Source organism: Pelophylax lessonae (assembly GCF_965119305.1).
Source record: "Pelophylax lessonae genome assembly, chromosome: 12".
In the NCBI taxonomy this organism is placed as follows: domain Eukaryota; kingdom Metazoa; phylum Chordata; class Amphibia; order Anura; family Ranidae; genus Pelophylax; species Pelophylax lessonae.
In genome coordinates, this window is record NC_138779.1 from 206,383,725 (window position 1) to 206,404,284 (window position 20,560).

The 20,560-nt window shown below is 43.2% G+C and overlaps 1 protein-coding gene across 1 annotated transcript in view; it reads right to left on the reverse strand.

Moving 5' to 3' along the window:
* LOC309569002 (uncharacterized protein) overlaps positions 1-19,806 on the reverse strand; it is a gene marked incomplete at its 3' end in the record, with an annotated part of 112,617 nt that extends 92,811 nt beyond the window's left edge. Inside the window, exons 1-4 of the mRNA XM_082274763.1 lie at positions 19,399-19,806; positions 15,223-15,516; positions 12,002-12,265; positions 2,326-2,425 (exon numbers count right to left, since the gene is read on the reverse strand). Of these exons, the coding sequence (XP_082130889.1) occupies positions 2,326-2,425; positions 12,002-12,265; positions 15,223-15,516; positions 19,399-19,759 (1,019 nt within the window). The 5' untranslated portion in view covers positions 19,760-19,806. The remainder of the gene's footprint in view (positions 1-2,325; positions 2,426-12,001; positions 12,266-15,222; positions 15,517-19,398) is intronic.
* Between the last annotated feature and the right edge of the window lie 754 nt (positions 19,807-20,560).

Consider the following 20,560-nt stretch of genomic DNA (forward strand, 5'->3'; position numbering starts at 1 on the left):
GTCAGAGGGAGATCTCGGCCCCTCCCACTGTAGCCCAGGGATCAGAATAGTAGACGGTTGGGAGTCACATAACTGGCCTGAATATAGCTGTAAAAAGGTATTTACAAGCTTTGTTTAATAAAATGCTAACCCTGTGTGTTATGCCTAGATATAATAGAGGGTCTGGCAGTGATATGCATTGTTGTGGTAACAACCACTCTAAAAGTTCGCTTGGTACACAATGCCAGGTCTCTTCATCAGTCAGTGACTCATCTAGGATTTGATAAAGCACCACTTCCCTGAATCTTTATTGAGCAGCTTAAAGTGTCACTAAATGCACATCATGAAAAAAAAAACAATCAATAAATGGTGTATCATTTTCTGTATTCGGCAATAAACCTGCTGTTCTGTCGCCCCCCTTCTGTCCATGCCCCCACTGCAGTTGGGGATTTTCCAGAGCAGTGTTGGCGGCTCTGCACATGCTCAGTTTTCAGTGAGTTTCCATGCAGAGATTTCTTTCCTATCACATCTGAGCAGCCCATGTCACTATAGAGTCACACATGTGGGCGTATACACAGCGGTAAATGACAGCCCACTCCCTCCCTCCCTCCTCCTCCATACCCACTAACCAGCTAAACACAATGGGGGTGGAATATTACTTGTAGATTGATAGAAGCTTCACCTTCCTCTTATTCTAAGACACAGACTGGAGGGGCGTGACACAGCCTGTGACTGGCAGAAATCTGCTCACACCATGTTATTTACAAAAAATGATAAAAACTTGATTACAAATATATTTTTCTGACAATTTAAACCAGTTTATAAACATTGTATCTATGTATAGATCAATCGTTCCCTTGTCCTTTTGTAAAATATTGATTTCTCTTTCTTTTTTTTTCATTTTTTGGAGATATACACAATAAACTTGATGTTTTTACATAATTTTTGTATTTATTGGACCTTTAATTTGCCCCATATTCTATGCAAAATGAGTAATTTCCCTTGATAAACCAGTTTATTGATATATTTTTTATTTTTACTCTGTATCCCAAGGGCTGTTTTATTTTTATGTTATTGTGAACATGTGACCAGCAGCAGAGTAGACTAGAAGCTCCTCCTACTTATGTTTCTCTGCAGACAGGCTGGGAAACATCTGGGTCATGTGACAGCTGTATATCAAATAGGAAAAAGATACTACTGTATATAATATAGAATATGTAGAGGTGCTGATTACAGGTCCCCCTGGGTTACCCATAGCAACAGTAGAACAATCTGGCATTTTTCCAAGTGTTTTACCTCAGACAAGGACCAGTCCAGTTTCTTTGGTTTTTATGTTTTATTAGGAACTTGGATAGGAGAAGGGATGAGTGGGATACTCCAACTGACTAGAACTACGCACAGTAGGCTGGGACAACTTTAAAAATGCTGATTAGCATTGAGTAACCCCGTGTAACGCTGTATAACGCTGAGTAACGCTATTTTGAGCTAGTCACGACTAGGCCGCTGCTTCACTTTGCCCTTTGCTGTGAAAAGAGTACTTTAAGCCTCCTGAGGTTACTCAGTCCTAAGGCAAGCTATTCTTTGAGGTAGACTGTACTGCTGAACAACTTCAGGGCCCTTCCCGGCGCCCCCTTTGTCCCCAATCTTCAGGGCTTAACTACTCAGCACCCCCTTTACTATAACACTCTGGGTGAGCTGGCTCCTTGATCCCCTGACTTCTCTGGAGTGGTCGGTCCTCTCTCTTAGGCAGACCCCTTGGTACTCGCAATACTGTTTTTGCTAAAGTCCTCTGCCCAACAGCTCCACTTGGTCAGCACACTGGGTCCTCTTGCAGCCCAGCTCCACACCTGGTCCCTAGGCCAACCGCCTGGACCACCTTCCTCACACCTGCAGGAGGAGAGACAGCCGTCCACCTCCTCCTGGGACTTTTCTCCCGCCAAAAGACACTCTGGGGTTGATTTACTAAAACTGGAGAGTGCAAAATCTGGTGAAGCTGTGCATGGAAACCAATCAACTTCTGGGTTTTATTGCTAAAGCTTAACTGAACAAGCTGAAGTGAGAAGCTGATTGGCTGCCATGAACAGCTACACCAGATCCTAAGTGCACTAGGTTTAGTAAATCTCCCCCTCTTTCACATGCCCCCTCAGAATGTATTCCCTATCCCAGGATGCATTGCGGCAATGCCTCCCCCACTGGGACAGTCCTAAACCCTGGTGTGCTATTGGCTAGGTTTCCTCCACTGTCCAACAGGAGGGTCTGAGTTACAAAGAAAACATAAGTGTTATGCTGCACAGATTGGTGTTAGGTGAACCATTTGCTTTACCTTTGAAAAGTCATAGTACTTACCTATACCATATCACAATGACTACTGCCAATATTATGAGCAATGCAACTGTAACAACTGCTGCCACCACTGCTTTGATGTTTGAAGATCCACAGTCCCCACCTAAGGAAAAAGAAACTGAGCTTTGATCAAACTGACACATTCTGGTTATTATAAAAGTGCGACAACAATCAAAACTAAACAGGAAGTCAGTAGAAATCTGTAGACTATTGATCTAGATAGCAATACAAAAATGGCAGGATGTGTTGGCCATTGGGCTGCCTTGCTGATAGATCTGTAGGCAGGGCCGCTGATAGAGGGGAGCTACCAGTCCTCCTGTGTTGTGTGTCCCGCAGTACTGGCTTCTCTCCTCTCCACCCGGGTGCTGCGAGAATTTTTTTAGGATGGAGAGCAGGGGAAGGGGCTAGTTTAAATGTAATTTAGAGGTCCCTTCCTTTTCTAAATGAACATAGTGAATGTAACAGAACCTCAGACCCACACCGTACTTGTGGTCTTCCGTCAGTATACGGCTTCCTCGCAGTCATGAACATAGATATCAAATCCCAGCCGCTGTCATACAAAACTAGCCTTACAGTTTGTATACTGGAAACAACTAACTGCTTTATTAAAACAAACAAACTTTTATACACTTTAGAAGTAGGTCGGTCACTACATGAATATTTACCCAAAACATCACACAATGAATAGCTAACGAGGTACAGCTGACTCATGGCTAATCCCATCTAGACAAGGTAATTATTCACATGCTAATTAGCTCACCGTACTTAAGTCAGCCTGGAAGCCCAGACTGCCGGCACCAAAGGTAAAACACGATATAATATACATTATTATAGTGTAAATACTGAGAACCCACAGTAAACAATAGGTGAGCAAATCAGCATAATTTACAATGCGTGGAAGACAGGTGTTTGAGCTGATGACATGCATCTGTTACAAGTCTGACCAACTGAAGCAGTCCAAACCATCAATTTATCTGTCACATAGTTTTTTCACTGTCAGTGACGGTGCGTACCGTCACAGTGAACACACTCACTCACTGTGTTCATATATAGCCGAAGCATAGTAAAGTGTTCTACTTACTAAGTAAGTGTTTACTAGGCTTCATTTTGTGAATAAACAGGAAGCCGCTCAGCACAGAGCACTTCCCAATCATTCACTATCCAGTGCAGCTGAGGCTGCAGAGAAAGGCATGAGTGTTCGAGTTTTGGGCAATGGGCTGCGCACACCTATGGGTCCCACTCAGTGGTGGCTGGTGATGCATGGGCTGGGGGGTGGCAGACGGACCACACCATACCCCCCCCCCCGGACCACACCAGCTCGCACACCATTCCACCCCCCACTCCCCCGGACCTCATCAGCTTGCACACCATACCACCCCACCCCCCCGTCGCCGGCCCACACCCTGGACTGACGTGGAGGACAGGCAGTGGCGGCAGTGGCTTCTCCCGGCGGGGGCTTCCGCTGCATCTCCTCCCTCCTCCTCATCCTTTGGCCAATAGCATGGCCTCTCCTTTTGGCCAATCGGGAAACGGGTGTGCTCCAGTCCTAGCAGACGCCTGATAAGGAGAAACACGGCGGGGGGAGCAGCCTTGCCGTCACGCCACGCCACGGGGTCCGCACTGCAGACGGCCACATTTTTGCATCCTGGAACCCTACGTTTGTGCTTAATTCCTCCTCTGCCATCCACATTTGTGAGTTGGATAAGGTGTAGTGGAGGAATCCCTAAGTCCACGTATTGGAGCCGCCATTGGACACCTTTCAACGGGCGCATCCATACATCAACATTGGTTCATGTCTACCCTCTTTATACTTCTGGGTGACAGGACCTAATTGTGTTACTGAGCAATCTTATAACTGTTTTCATCCAATATGATTGGCTGATACATCACGGTTTACCCTATTGGACATTTGGGAGACCCTCCATATCCTGTAAGGAAAGATATCATTACTCAAAGCCGTAATTGCTGTCTTAAAATATAGACAGCTATTACCTCTGGTGTTTCATTTTATCTTTAAACTCGGACCACCATTTGTCAAGGATATCCATCTAGCCCTTTTTCTTATTAGGAAAAAGATCTGGTGCATAAAATCATCCACTCATATAAGGGCTTCCTTGACCCTTGTTGGGGTCCATTCGTTCTGGTGAGTAGGGTTCCTGGAGGGGTCACAGTCACCTGGAGCACAAATGTTTTTTGTCTGCACTGGAGCACCTTGCACTTTATTGATTATATATTTGGACACGGTAGTGCAATATGCTTTGCTGATTGAACTTTATTTATTGGACACAAATCTATTATATATTTTTTGAGGGGATATTTGCACTTTATTTGTCAACTCTTCATTTACAGTTGATTTATCATGTTTCTATGCAAGCGCTGTGTTAATTTTGTTATATATGGGTCTCAGGACCCACTTCCTGATTGGCTGGGAGGAGAATCAGTGTCATAATAGCGAATATTCATTCGCTATTGCCACACAACTGAATATTCGCTATTGCAAAAACAGAGGGGATTGTGGGACTTTGAATGAGTACAGCTAGATATGTATGTATGTATGATTGTATTTATGTCATGGATGACCTATGAAATACCAAGTCGGGGACCCATAATGAACTGACATTAGATATATCATTCATGATTAATAAAATAGCATAAATGGATATAAATGATACATTATATATATAATTGATATAGGTAAGAATAAATGCAGTAAAAATATATTGAAAATCATTATTAATAAATAACAGATTTATTGTGACAACTAAATCTCTGTAGGTACACAATCTTACAAATATACATCAATTATTAAGACCCAGAAAATGGGGACCTACAGAGGGCTGACACATAGTTCACATATTAAATTCAAAATTCATAACCTAAAATATAACATATATCGATGCCAATAACAGGTCATATATATAAAATTCACATAGACAAAAAACACATTGGTAACATCTCCAAAATGATTATTCATATGAAGCAGATGAAATATGAGAATATATTCTTTGTAGATACATAATCCTTAATAGGAGCGGGCTTAAATATGATGGCTGAGTAATTGTAGGCTTGACGCGTTTCGTGGACCTCCATCCACTCATCAGGAGCATAAAAATTAGATTGTATGTCTGGAAATGTAAATTTGAATTGTATCAAGATAATGATATGAACAAGGGGAAAGAAAGAGAAAAAAAAAAAAAAATTAAAAAAAATTAAAAAATTAAAAAAAATAAAAAATAATAAAAATATATCAAAGTATGCATGGAGTGAACGCTACCTTGAGTAGTGTCATTTATCCAAAAGTCCAGTCCTAGAAAGGAGGCACCGGGCTGAGCCGAGAGATACCTGACCCGGGGCTGAGGCATGGACGGCATCCAGTAGAATGGGGATAAGCAGCAAAAAAGTATAAGCCCCATGTGAGAGTGAAAAGACAGTGGATGACCAAGGAATTCGTCAGGGAATTAGATAGTGAATACTTCAATACCAGTAAATTCTGAAATTATATGATATAATAGACTTAGTTTAATTTTATTTTTCTGATATAATAGAGATATAACTGGTAGTAATGAAAAGGAGAGAAGAGAGTATGACCAGATGTAGAAAATTCTATATATGGTAGATGAAGGTCAATAAACCACCAAAGAAAGTACCGCCAATATGGAGATACCAGAGAGTTAACCAAGAAGAAAGTGTCAAGCATAATAGTGAACAAATGATATTAATGTGAAAATTAAGGGGGACAAGTGAGAGTGAAAAAATTATTGTGATGACAGGTTGTATTGGAAGTGATCCCAAGATAAAAATGAGATTCAGAAGAGAAATGAGAAAGAAATACAAATGAAGACCAGAGCCGTGATGAAATATAGAACCCCAGTGAAGTGCATATATGTCCCAAACAGCAGGTGAATAATGCACAACCAGAAAAAAGCATGCCGTGACTAAAAGGAGTAGTATAGCGTATTGAAAACCAAATTACCACAAAACAAATGTGCAGGGATTCGCCAATATGGACTGAAAAGATGAAAGCTGAAAATTGTAACCGAACTGCATTTCCCCAACCATAGATGTAATCCACGCCAACGCCATGTCGGCGTCAGATATATATGGACGGAAAACAGACCCACCCACATCCGGTCAAAGACCGGATGCTGGCCGGAGAGGACCGCCTCCGATGCGGATGGATGACAGTAACCATAGCGATGCAGCGTCAGAAGGACGCCGCACCGCTCGCCCACTGTGCATGGCGCCGATGGTAGTAGCAGCCACGCCCCCAGCCTGGATGTGACACACAGAGACAAGCAAGAGGAAGCGGCAGCTGTGTACCATCGCAGCCCCGAAGCAGGAAACCCGGACCAAAGCTCTGACCTCACTTATCTGCATAGGACTATATGATAATTATGGAGCTGAGAGGTGTAAAAAATACTAGCAATAAAGGAACGGGATATTTATATATAAATAGTATAATAGATAATATTGAGGGGTTATTAATAAATTTCTATATAGATTGCCAAAAAAAACAAAAACAAAAAAAACCAAAACCCAAAAAAGTAATTGTATATAAATGTAAAAGGAAAAAGGTAAATGTGGCAGACCTAGAAAAACGGGTGTCTTCCACCCAAAATACACTAGGACAAGCAGAGAGAATAGATCTGCCACATCAATAAAATATCTAGCTGTCTCCATCCCTAATGAAATATGGCAAAAAAAGAGGGGATTGTGGGACTTTGAATGAGTACAGCTAGATATGTATGTATGTATGATTGTATTTATGTCATGGATGACCTATGAAATACCAAGTCGGGGACCCATAATGAACTGACATTAGATATATCATTCATGATTAATAAAATAGCATAAATGGATATAAATGATACATTATATATATAATTGATATAGGTAAGAATAAATGCAGTAAAAATATATTGAAAATCATTATTAATAAATAACAGATTTATTGTGACAACTAAATCTCTGTAGGTACACAATCTTACAAATATACATCAATTATTAAGACCCAGAAAATGGGGACCTACAGAGGGCTGACACATAGTTCACATATTAAATTCAAAATTCATAACCTAAAATATAACATATATCGATGCCAATAACAGGTCATATATATAAAATTCACATAGACAAAAAACACATTGGTAACATCTCCAAAATGATTATTCATATGAAGCAGATGAAAATGAGAATATATTCTTTGTAGATACATAAACATTCTTGGTTAACTCTCTGGTATCTCCATATTGGCGGTACTTTCTTTGGTGGTTTATTGACCTTCATCTACCATATATAGAATTTTCTACATCTGGTCATACTCTCTTCTCTCCTTTTCATTACTACCAGTTATATCTCTATTATATCAGAAAAATAAAATTAAACTAAGTCTATTATATCATATAATTTCAGAATTTACTGGTATTGAAGTATTCACTATCTAATTCCCTGACGAATTCCTTGGTCATCCACTGTCTTTTCACTCTCACATGGGGCTTATACTTTTTTGCTGCTTATCCCCATTCTACTGGATGCCGTCCATGCCTCAGCCCCGGGTCAGGCATCTCTCGGCTCAGCCCGGTGCCTCCTTTCTAGGACTGGACTTTTGGATAAATGACACTACTCAAGGTAGCGTTCACTCCATGCATACTTTGATATATTTTTATTATTTTTTATTTTTTTTAATTTTTTAATTTTTTTTAATTTTTTTTTTTTTTTTTCTCTTTCTTTCCCCTTGTTCATATCATTATCTTGATACAATTCAAATTTACATTTCCAGACATACAATCTAATTTTTATGCTCCTGATGAGTGGATGGAGGTCCACGAAACGCGTCGAGCCTACAATTACTCAGCCATCATATTTAAGCCCGCTCCTATTAAGGATTATGTATCTACAAAGAATATATTCTCATATTTCATCTGCTTCATATGAATAATCATTTTGGAGATGTTACCAATGTGTTTTTTGTCTATGTGAATTTTATATATATGACCTGTTATTGGCATCGATATATGTTATATTTTAGGTTATGAATTTTGAATTTAATATGTGAACTATGTGTCAGCCCTCTGTAGGTCCCCATTTTCTGGGTCTTAATAATTGATGTATATTTGTAAGATTGTGTACCAACAGAGATTTAGTTGTCACAATAAATCTGTTATTTATTAATAATGATTTTCAATATATTTTTACTGCATTTATTCTTACCTATATCAATTATATATATAATGTATCATTTATATCCATTTATGCTATTTTATTAATCATGAATGATATATCTAATGTCAGTTCATTATGGGTCCCCGACTTGGTATTTCATAGGTCATCCATGACATAAATACAATCATACATACATACATATCTAGCTGTACTCATTCAAAGTCCCACAATCCCCTCTGTTTTTGCCATATTTCATTAGGGATGGAGACAGCTAGATATTTTATTGATGTGGCAGATCTATTCTCTCTGCTTGTCCTTGAATATTCGCTATTGCCACACAACTGGGTGGGCTCAGGGCGCAGTGCTCTGTGCCCCGAGCCCACCCTTTTTTGAAACCTATTAGAGCCCCTGGCTCTAATCACACGCTTCAAAAAAAAAAATCAGCGTCCCTTATGTAGATTAGAGGGCCAGATGCATGGATGGGGGGGCGCCCCCAATGGACGGGCCACCACTGGTCCCACTAAGCAAACATCTTCAGGCTGGTTGCTGGAGAAGGCATCGTTATTTACCACAGAACCGCCTAGTCAACCACTGACCCATCTTCTCCACTTTCTACTGGCCAACAAGGTTGCCCATTGCAAGAAACCTGGCTTGGGAAAGCAGCCCCTGCCCTGCATTATTGACCAGGCACCATCTTGTCACAGGATGACTTTATTATATACAGTAGTATTCATTGTGGATAGCTTTGGAAAGGGTTAGAACCTTTGTCATGTTTTCAGACACATCTGTATCCCTGTTGCAGGGATTTAATTTTAGAACAATGGTGGACATTAAGCAATATTGTCGCATCCGTTGCGACCATTAGTTCTGTCGCATTGTGAAATCTAATGGCAACATGCGACTCATGTACTTCTCCCATCCCAGAATCCGTTACATTTGAAATTTTTGTGACATCAAAACATTTTCTTGCAGCAATCATATGAAATTGCAGTTGCTGTTGTGACAGACAGTTCTATTCTCCAGCACAGGCAAACATTTCATTTATTAAAATACAGTTGATATCAGGACTTTCCACTAGAGGGCGACCAATGAATAAAGATGGAACTTCAAATGGAAACACTGTGACAGTTCTTTAGAATTGCATGTAAGCCCCCGTTCACACTGGGGCGACCTGTGAGGCGACCTGGTCGCCTCACAGGTCGCCGCAGGTCGCCTCCCATAGGGAAGCTGTGGACCTGTTCTGATAGGAGCGACACAAGTCGCTCCGACTCAGAAAAAGGGGGCGGAGCTTCTTTGGGGCGACCCGGAGGCGACCGCCATAGACTTCAATGTTAGGAAGTCCGTGGCGGCCGCTCCGAGGTCGCGGTGCGAAGTAGCGTCGCCCCAGTGTGAACGGGGGCTAACAGTGGGGATAGAAGCATTCAGACTACCGTTTTTTTTATTGCCGATACCGATATTTTAGTCAACGCATATCGTTATCGGCCGATATTTGCTGATATTTTCGGACATTTAAAAAAAAAAATCTTTTTTTTTTTTACACAGGTACTCTTGAGGAGGGATCTGGGGGTCTAAACCCCTCCTCTGTACTTAAACGCATTCAAAGCCCCAAGTTTGGCTGTTTTGAATGCTGTAATTTTTTTTAATCTGTCGCCGAGTGCCCAGAAGTGATGTCATGACATCACTTCTGTTTTTTTTTTTTAAATCTTTTTATTGGTCACTTCTGGGTTTTTACGCGGAGACCCGATCAGAGCTGAATGCGGCTTTGATCGGGTCTTCTCTTTGGCGGCCATGCAGGTAGGATGCCCGGTGGGACAGGAGACCCGGGCAAGCCGTGGAAGGTGGCTGGAGGGGGGGAGCGTCCCCTCCCACTCCTTGTAATGACAGCCGAGCGGCTTCTCACCCACATTGGTTGTCATTACAAGACAGCCGACCGTCTTCTATGGAGGCCGGTACCGGGGTGATGCCTCTAGCTGCAGGCATCACTCCGGTACAAGCACTTTCCCGAAATATCAGCAATATCGGTAACCTCCGGGCCGATTCCGATACTGTATATCGGGGAAAGTGCAGATCGGCCCTCGATATATCGGCTTTACTGATAATCGGTCGATCCCTAATTCAGACCATGCTGGAAGAAGCTGGATGTTGAACATTTTGAAGAAGGGTTAAGTATGCCAAGGAAGGAATATTATGACACAGACGGACACAGCAGTTAGAGGAGCCCAATTGCATTCTTAAGACCCTGTTCACACTGGGGCAACGCTACTTGCCGGGGCGACCTCACAGGTCGCACCGTGACCTCGGAGCGGCCGGCACGGACTTCATATCATTGAAGTCAATGCAGGTCGCTCCGGGTCGCCCCAAAGAAGCTCTGGACCCTTTTTCTAAGTCGGAGCGACTTGTGTCTCTCCTATTAGAACGGGTCCACAGCTTCTCTATGACAGGTCGCCCCAGTGTGAACGGGGTCTCAAGATGAATTCCAGGTATAAATATTTTTACATAGTTACATCATACATCAAAGTTGCATTTTTTTGGACACTGGGTGCTCCTTCTATCCTACCCAAGTATTCTTGCTGAAATGACCAAAAGGCTGTATCAGAAAGGTAGCAGCACAAGCCCCACAGGGTCCACCACCGCCATCCACCATTGGGTACAACCAACTGGAAGGGATTTCTTCCTTTTTGCCTGCGCAATCACTGACTCATGATCATCGACTAATCCAGCCAGTCCAGCACAAACCAGATTCTTTATGGAGGAAGGGGTGGAGGACACATCAGGGAGTGAATCAGAGGAGTTGTAAAAACAGGCCAAAATAAAAGGAGAGGAGCGAAAAATGCACGGAAAGGTAGAGGGTTTCTGTCCATGGAGTGATAAGGAGAAAAAGATGAACAATTAAATGTCTGCCATTACTCTGTTAGCTTTGTGCAACAGTAAGAAGTACTCAGAGCCTCAGGGGCACTAACATTTGTGACTGATTAGCAGGGATTTCCTTAGTATTAATGAGGTCTACGGCTGTAGTTATTATGCATTTTTGTCCCCTCATTCGCATGCCCCTCGCAAATTAGGCTTCTTTCACATGAAGGGTCTGATCAAGTCTGACACCCCCTTCACCCCTATGGATCGGTGGGTGTAAACGGACTTGTGTCCGTTTACACCTGCCTGCCCCCAATCTGATTGGGTCTGCTAAAACAAACAGAAGAGGATGCATCCTCCTCCGTCTAGGACAATCAGATGGCAGGCGGGTGTAAACAGACATCAGAGTATATCTACACCCACCATAGCGCATAGCCGCCTGTCACCCGCCCATTCTGCTCTGATCAGCAGAGGATCAACAGACAGATCCCCTGCTCATCTAATCGAAGTCCACCCTGTGTGAAAGGGGCCTTATTGCAAAACGTAGGAAGCATGGAGTAAAAATTGGAGCACCGCAAGTGTGATTTGTCTGTGCACAGTAATCAGAGAGGCAATGTCCTCTAAATAGTCATTAATGCGATCATAAATTCCCCCCAATTATGCTTACAAAGTAGTGTGATGGGCTCAGATTTGGTCTCTCCGACATCGTTACTAGCCACACAATAATACTCTCCAGAATTGTCTTCCGTCATCTCATCGATGTGAAGGACTTCAAATGCGTGTCTGAAGAGGATGGTCTGATTGTTCTTGTACCAGGTATAATTGGTAATATTTGGGTTTCCATGACCGTGACAAATCAGTACAAACTTGTCACCTTTCCTCACATGGCCAGTCTTATGGGTGCTTTGGACGGACACCAGTTTTGGAGGATCTAGGAAAAAAAATAGTAGTAGCTGATTATATTCGAGCAGATTTAAAGTGGTTGTGAAGCCACTGTATTATAAACATACCATCCCCTCTGTTAGCTAACATTATATGTCTCAGAGCTGGTTCACACTGCCGCGACCATAAAGTCGCCCCATGTCGGAGCGACTTTTTACCGCGATTTTACCGCAATTTTACTGCGACTTTACCGCGACTTGTGAATTATTTTGCGCGACTTATATGACAGACGACTTTGTGTTTGGCCAATCAGAATATGATGTGTTGTGACCTAATTCCCCTTTTCTGTTTTTTTTTACTCATTTCCTCATTGCCCACCAGTGCCACGTATCAGTGTCCACCAGTGCCACTGCCCACCAGTGCCACGTATGTGTCCACCAGTGCCACTACCCACCAGTGCCACGAATCAGTGTCCACCAGTGCCACGAATCAGTGCCACGTATCAGTGTCCACCAGTGCCACGTATCAGTGCCATGTATCAGTGTCCACCAGTGCCACGTATCAGTGTCCACCAGTGCCACGCATCAGTGCCACGTATCAGTGCCACTAATCAGTGTCCATCAGTGCCACGTATCAGTGCCACGTATCAGTGTCCACCAGTGCCACGAATCAGTGTCCACCAGTGCCACGCATCAGTGCCACGTATCAGTGCCACTAATCAGTGTCCATCAGTGCCACGTATCAGTGCCACGTATCAGTGCCACGAATCAGTGTCCACCAGTGCCACGTATCAGTGCCACGAATCAGTGTCCACCAGTGGCACTTATCTGTGTCCACCAGTGCCACTCACACAGACCAAGCAGAGATAATGGAATATATATACCATTACATATATATATATATATATATATACCATATAGGCATGGCTGCAATGTGGGGAATGCCTGGCTAATCTCTTTCTTCTTCCTGGAAAGTCTGATAACAAGTCGCTTCAATTAAGATAAGGAGGCAACTCCCATTGAAGTCTATGGGACAAGTCGGATCACAGGTCGCCTCAAAGTAGTACAGGAATCTTTTCTGAAGTCGGAGCGACTTCAGTAGTGCCAATTAAGACGGCACGATTGATTAACATTGCTTTTGTTATGTCAAGCAACCTGGGGCGACACAAGTCGCCTCACAAGTCGCGCTAGTGTGAATGGGCTCTCAGTGTCTGTGCTGAATAACAAAATGCTGATTTATACCTTATATCAGAGCGTCTCCTGGCGCTCACGTGACTCCTCAGCTCTTTCCTCTCCCAGGCTGACAACTACAGCAGGAGGGGCCAAGAACTCAGCTGACCTCAGTCGTGAGGAGAGAGAGCCGAGCAGTCAGGTGAGCACCGGGAGATGCTCTGATATAAGGTATACATCTGAATTATTTTTTTTTCAGCACAGATACTGGGACACATAATGTTAGCTAACAGAGGGGATGGTATGTTTATAATACAGATATTATAGCAGCAGGAAGAGAAGGGGCGGGGAGACGAGTGGCACAGACTAGCTGACAGACATGGAGGGGAGGGGGGAGAGGAGGACAGAGGAGAGCTGCAGATGATGGAGGCACGTAACCTGACCACGGTGTCAGTTTGCAGGGGGGAGGGCAGAACCAGGCAGGTTTTTTAGGTTAACCAATTTACGACACAGGCAGCCGCTCCTGCGCAAACCGCCGTAGGTTCACGCCGGCAGCGCGCAGGGAGCTAGGGGGCGAGCGCGCGCCGCCGGCTGCGTGCTCCCGCCCCTGCTCATCAGCGGGTAAGCCCCTCCATGGGTCAGGCGGCTTCGATTGCCCCCTGACACCCGCAATCGCTACCCGCTGAGAGAGAAGAACGGTCGGTTGTTGTAAACAGAGCTGCCGATTCTTCTCCCTGGAATGATCACAGAGCTCATGTGATCCTCCTATATAGGATCGCAGGTCTCTATGGTCATTTCACAAGCCACGCCCCCCCACAGTTAGAATCACTCCCCTAGGCTCATATTTAACCCCTTGATCACCTATACTGTTAACCCCTTCCATGCCAGTGTCATTATTACAGTAGCAGTGCATATTTTTAGCACTGATTACTGTAGTAATGTCACTGGTCCCCCAAAAAGTGTCAAAAACATCAGTCAGGGGTCCGATCTGTCCGCCGCAATGTCTTATTCCTGCAAAAAATCGCAGGTCTCCGCCATTACTAGTAAAAAAAAAACCCAATAAAATATGACATAAATCTTTCCAGTAGTTAGTAGACGCAATAACTTTTGCACAAACCAATGAAAATACGCTTATTGCGATTTTTTTTTTTACCAGAAATATGTAGCAGAAAACAAATTGGCCTAAAATGTTAAAAAATTTAGATTTTTAAATTTTTTTTTTGAGAATGTTATATAGCAGCATGTGAAAAATATTGTTTTTTTTTTTTTTCAGGATTGTCACTTTTTTTTTGTTTATAGCGCAAAAAATAAAAATCGCGCAGGTAATCAAATACCACCAAAAGGACGTCAATGTTGATTGGGTACAGCGTCGCACGACTGCGCAATTGTCCGTTAAAGTAAAGCAGTGTCGAATCGCAAAATATGGCCTGGTCTAGAAGTGGTTAAGCTTTGACAGTTAAAACCTGGAAGCTGATTGGTTTTTATGCCGAGCGGCACCAGATTTCACACTTTCCACTTTCAGTAAATCAGCCCCCAAGTTTACTCAAAATGAAAAAGAAAAATCAACACAAGGGACTGAACTTACATTCAGTGAAAAGTGTTTCTTGTGCTGCTGAGGCTCCTGGTATAGGCACTTGTCAAGAAAGTTTCTGCCCACCCTCTCCATTCATAGAATCTGTACTAGAGCTGCTATGAATAAAAAGGGATCTATGAATGGAGGACAGATGGATGAATAAAAGGTCCATCTCCTCCATTCATATATCGCTTAGTAGTTTTCTGTTGGCTCATATTATAATACATTTAAATAACAATACTGCAACCTTTTAAAGTTACTCACACAATATACTTAGCATCCTTAGTGTTTCTGATTTTTTTCTGTTAGGATACTCTGCATAACATCTCAGGATCTTCCCGTTGTCTTCTGAGTCTGCTTTGTATGTTAATTTTGAAACGGTCTCCCACACTCCATTCACAATCTCTATGTGATGTGTTTTGGCATACTGGTTCTTGAGGTTCCATCTGAGTGTTGGTGGGTTAGCAGGACAGGTGTGCCTGGCACCACAAGTGACGACATAGGTATTTCCTTCTATTAGTAATTCAGGAGCAGACATTATAATGGGGTTTGGTTTGTCTGTAGAAGATATGAACAAGGAAAAATAAGAACCAATACTAGGGAAGAAAGGAAGGAAAATAAACAAGGAAGGAAGGAAGGAAAAGAAACAAGGAAGGAAGGAAGGGAAATAAAGAAGGAAGGAAGGAAGGAAGGAAGGAAGGAAGGAAGGAAGGAAGGAAGGAAGGGAAAGAAACAAGGAAGGTAGGAAGGAAAAGAAACAAGGAAGGAAGGAAGGAAAAGAAACAAGGAAGGAAAAGAAACAAGGAAGGAAGGAAGGAAAAGAAACAAGGAAGGAAGGAAGGAAAAGAAACAAGGAAGGAAAAGAAACAAGGAAGGAAGGAAGGGGAATAAACAAGGAAGGAAGGAAGGGAAAGAAACAAGGAAGGAAGGAAGGGAAAGAAACAAGGAAGGAAGGAAGGAAAAGAAACAAGAAAGGAAGGAAGGGAAAGAAACAAGGAAGGAAGGAAGGGAAAGAAACAAGGAAGGAAGGAAAATAAACAAGGAAGGAAGGAAGGAAAAGAAACAAGGAAGGAAGGAAAAGAAACAAGGAAGGAAGGAAGGGAAAGAAACAAGGAAGGGAGGGAAGGAAGGAAGGAAAGTAAATGATAAAGGGAAGATAGGAAAGCAGTAAGGAAGGGAGGAAAGAAAGAGGGAAAGGAAAGAGGAATGGAAGGGAGGGAAAATAAGAAGGGAAGGGAGGAACCACAGCTCAGTATAAGTTTTTCAAGCATTAATCCCAATTCAGGCTCATCCCTCACCCCCTTCCCCAGAAGGCACCAAATGCTGTTGGTTAAGCTTTATACTACACTGCTCAAAAAAAAAAAAAAAGGAATACTTTGAAAACACATCGGATCTCAATGGGGAAAAATCTCATGCTGGATATCTATACTGGTATGGACTGGGTAATGTGTTAGGATCTATACTGATATGGACTGGGTAATGTGTTAGGATCTATACTGGTATGGACTGGGTAATGTGTTAGGATCTATACTGGTATGGACTGGGTAATGTGTTAGGATCTATACTGGTATGGACTGGGTAATGTGTTAGGACCTATACTGGTATGGACTGGGTAATGTGTTAGGATCTATACTGGTATGGACTGGGTAATGTGTTAGGATCTATACTGGTATGGACTGGGTAATGTGTTAGGACCTATACTGGTATGGACTGGGTAATGTGTTAGGATCTATACTGGTATGGACTGGGTAATGTGTTAGGATCTATACTGGTATGGACTGGGTAATGTGTTAGGACCTATACTGGTATGGACTGGGTAATGTGTTAGGACCTATACTGGTATGGACTGGGTAATGTGTTAGGATCTATACTGGTATGGACTGGGTAATGTGTTAGGATCTATACTGGTATAGACTGGGTAATGTATTAGGATCTATACTGGTATGGACTGGGTAATGTGTTAGGATCTATACTGGTATGGACTGGGTAATGTGTTAGGATCGATACTGGTATGGACTGGGTAATGTGTTAGGATCTATACTGATATTGACTGGGTAATGTGTTAAGATATATACTGGTATGGACTGGGTAATGTGTTAGGATCTATACTGGTATGAAATGGGTAATGTGTTAGGATATATACTGATATGGACTGGGTAATGTGTTAGGATCTATACTGGTATGGACTGGGTAATGTGTTAGGATCTCTACTGGTATGGACTAGGTAATGTGTTAGGATCTATACTGGTATGGACTGGGTGATGTGTTAGGATCTATACTGGTATGGACTGGGTAATGTGTTAGGATGTATACTGATATGGACTGGGTAATGTGTTAGGATGTATACTGATATGGACTGGGTAATGTGTTAGGATCTATACTGGTATGGACTGGGTAATGTGTTAGGATGTATAATGATATGGACTGGGTAATGTGTTAGGAGTTATACTGGTATGGACTGGGTAATGTGTTAGGATCTATACTGGTATGGACTGGGTAATGTGTTAGGATCTCTACTGGTATGGACTAGGTAATGTGTTAGGATCTATACTGGTATGGACTGGGTGATGTGTTAGGATCTATACTGATATGGACTGGGTAATGTGTTAGGATCTATACTGGTATGGACTGGGTAATGTGTTAGGATCTATACTGATATGGACTGGGTAATGTGTTAGGATGTATACTGATATGGACTGGGTAATGTGTTAGGATCTATACTGATAAGGACTGGGTAATGTGTTAGGATTTATACTGGTATGGACTGGGTAATGTGTTAGGATCTATACTGGTATGGACTGGGTAATGTGTTAGGAAGGAAAGGATGCCTCATCGTTTGATGGATATTAAAATTATCACCCTACATAGGACTAAATTAAAAGACACCCTGAAAATCAAAGGGAAAAAAATTATGCAGCAGGCTCGTCCATTTTGCTGAAATTTCATTGCAGCAACTCAAAATGGTGCTCAGCAGTTAATTTGGCCCCCCACATTCTTTTATGCATGCCTGACAATGTTGGGGCATACTCCTAATGAGGGGATGGCTGGTGTCCTGGGGTATTTCCTCCCAGATCTGGACCAGGGCAAAACTGAGCTCCTGAATAGACTGAGGAGCAACCTGGCAGCGTTAGATGGACCAAAACATAATGTCCCAGAGGTGTTCTATTGGATTTAGGTCAGGCGAGTGTGGGGGCCATTCACTGGTATCAATTCCTTCATCCTCCAGGAACTGGCTGCATACTCTCGCCACATGAGGCCGGGCATTGTCCTGCATCAGGAGGAACCCAGGACCCACTGCACCAGCATAGGGTCTTACAATGGGTCCAAGGATTTCATCCCAATACCTAATGGCAGTCAGGGTGCCATTGTCTAGCCTGTAGAGGTCTGTGCGTCCTTTCATGGATATGCCTCCCCAGACCATCACTGACTCACCACCAAACTGGTCATGCTCAATGATGTTACAGGCAGCATAACGTTCTCCACGACTTCCCCAGACCCTTTCATGTCTGTCACATGTGCTCAGGGTGAACCTGCTCTCATTTGTGAAAAGCACAGGGTGCCAGTGGCTGGCTTGCCAATTCTGGTGTTCAATGGCAAATGCCAACTGAGCTCCACAGTGGCAGGCAGTGAGCACAGGGCCCACTAGAGGACATGGGGCCCTAAGGGCCACCCTAATGAAGTTTGTTTCTGATTGTTTGGTCAGAGACATTTACACCAGTGGCCTGCTGGAGGTCATTTTGTAGGGCTCTGGCAGTGTCCATCAGTGCTAAATAATATGTACTATAACTGTACTAATGACACTGGCAAGGAAGGGGTTAACATCAGGGGCAATCAAAGGGTTAAATGTGTTTCCTGTGAGTGCTTTCTAACTGTGTGGGAGGTGCTTGTACTGTAGGAAGACAGAGATCCGTGTTCCTGCTTAGCTGAAACACAAGATCTCTGTCTTCTCCTGTCATAGAACAGTGATCTACCTTATTACCTTGGGCAGATCGCTGTTCAGTTTGCCTTGAGAAGGAACGGTGGGTCCCGGCGGACATCGGGTCCCCCGGACCTGCTGATTGGCTCCCGCTGTGTCCAGTCACAGCGGGAGTTTGTCGCCGGCAGTACGCACACCCCAGACCCGGAAGGAAAAAATCACATACGGATACGTGATTTTGCGCTAAAGGGCTGCCCTGCCACAGTATATGTACGTTGGGCGGGCCTTAACCAGTTAAGCTTTATTCCAACCTAATTTACTGCACACTTTTTCTACGTCAATTATTCACATACTCATCATGTCAGCAGGTTCAGTGTGACAACCAAGAAACCAACCTGACTCATATGGTCAGCATGGCAGCCCTACTTATTCCTCATATGGCAAATCCCCAAACATATGACACAGCGGATGCAGATTTCCTTTGTAATTGAAAATCTTTACTCAGGTTAGACTCTTCCACTTACTGGTAATATGAAGATAAACACTAGTATCCTCGCTTCCTTCTTTCAGTGCTGGTGGATCAGAGTCGATCTGGGGAGAGTAAAGACCATCATCCATAAAGCTCACATTATTGATCTTGATGGTGCAGTTGCCTTTGGCCAGGTCACCCACTAAAGATACACGTCCCAAAAAGGACTTGAGCACCAAACTCGAATTCTTGCTGTTAAAGATTTCTCCAGGATTGCTTCTGGGGTGCTGGAGCCATTTGATGATCGGCTTTGATTTATCATAGGTGAACTTGCATGGGATGACAACACAGGAACCTTCCAACATTTTCATTTTTTTTGGCAATTCAAATGTCTGTGCTTCTACTGATTTCAACATATGATCTGAAATAGAATTCAAACAAATACATGCAGATAAATATACAACAGAAAGATTTTGGGAAAGTCGGAATACCTTATGGGGTTGATTTACTAAAACTAGAGAGTGCAAGATCTGGTGGAGCTCTGCATAGAAACCAATCAGCTTCCAGTTTGTATTTGTCAGAGCCTAATTGAACAAGCTGAAGTTAGAAGCTGATTGGCTACCATGCACAGCTGCACCAGCGTTTGCACTCTCCAGTTTTAGTAAATCTACCCCTATAGCTGTACTTGTTCTAGGTCATTGGCACATTTAATCCTAAATATCGGCAAAACAGCCAGACAATTTCCTTTCTTAACCACTTAACGTCTGCTCACATTGCTGCTACTGCAGCAATGTGGCTCGTTATCGTCTAGCGACGTAGTACTACGTCGCTAGACTCCTTCCCCTGTAGGCGGCGCTTGCGCGCCGCCGGAGGCGCGCTACTGCTGTTTTCAGTCACAGCGGGAGTCGGGCCAGGGGAGTAGCGGTGGCGTTCGCCGCTGCTCTTCCCCGATCGTCGGGGAATCTAGTTTGGAGATCCGCCCGCTTGTGTAAACAGAGCGGGCGGATCTCCTAAGTGACAGGGAGTGACAGATTGCAGGGTTCAGCATAGCTGAACATCCGATCTGTCCCTGACTCACTCAGTCACCTCCCCCCACACACGTCAGTAAGTCCCTGGCATACATTAACCCCTCCCTTTCCAATAAAATTAACCCCTTCCCTACCAGTGTAATTTTTACAGTAACAGTGCATATATATAGCACTGATTACTGCAGTAAT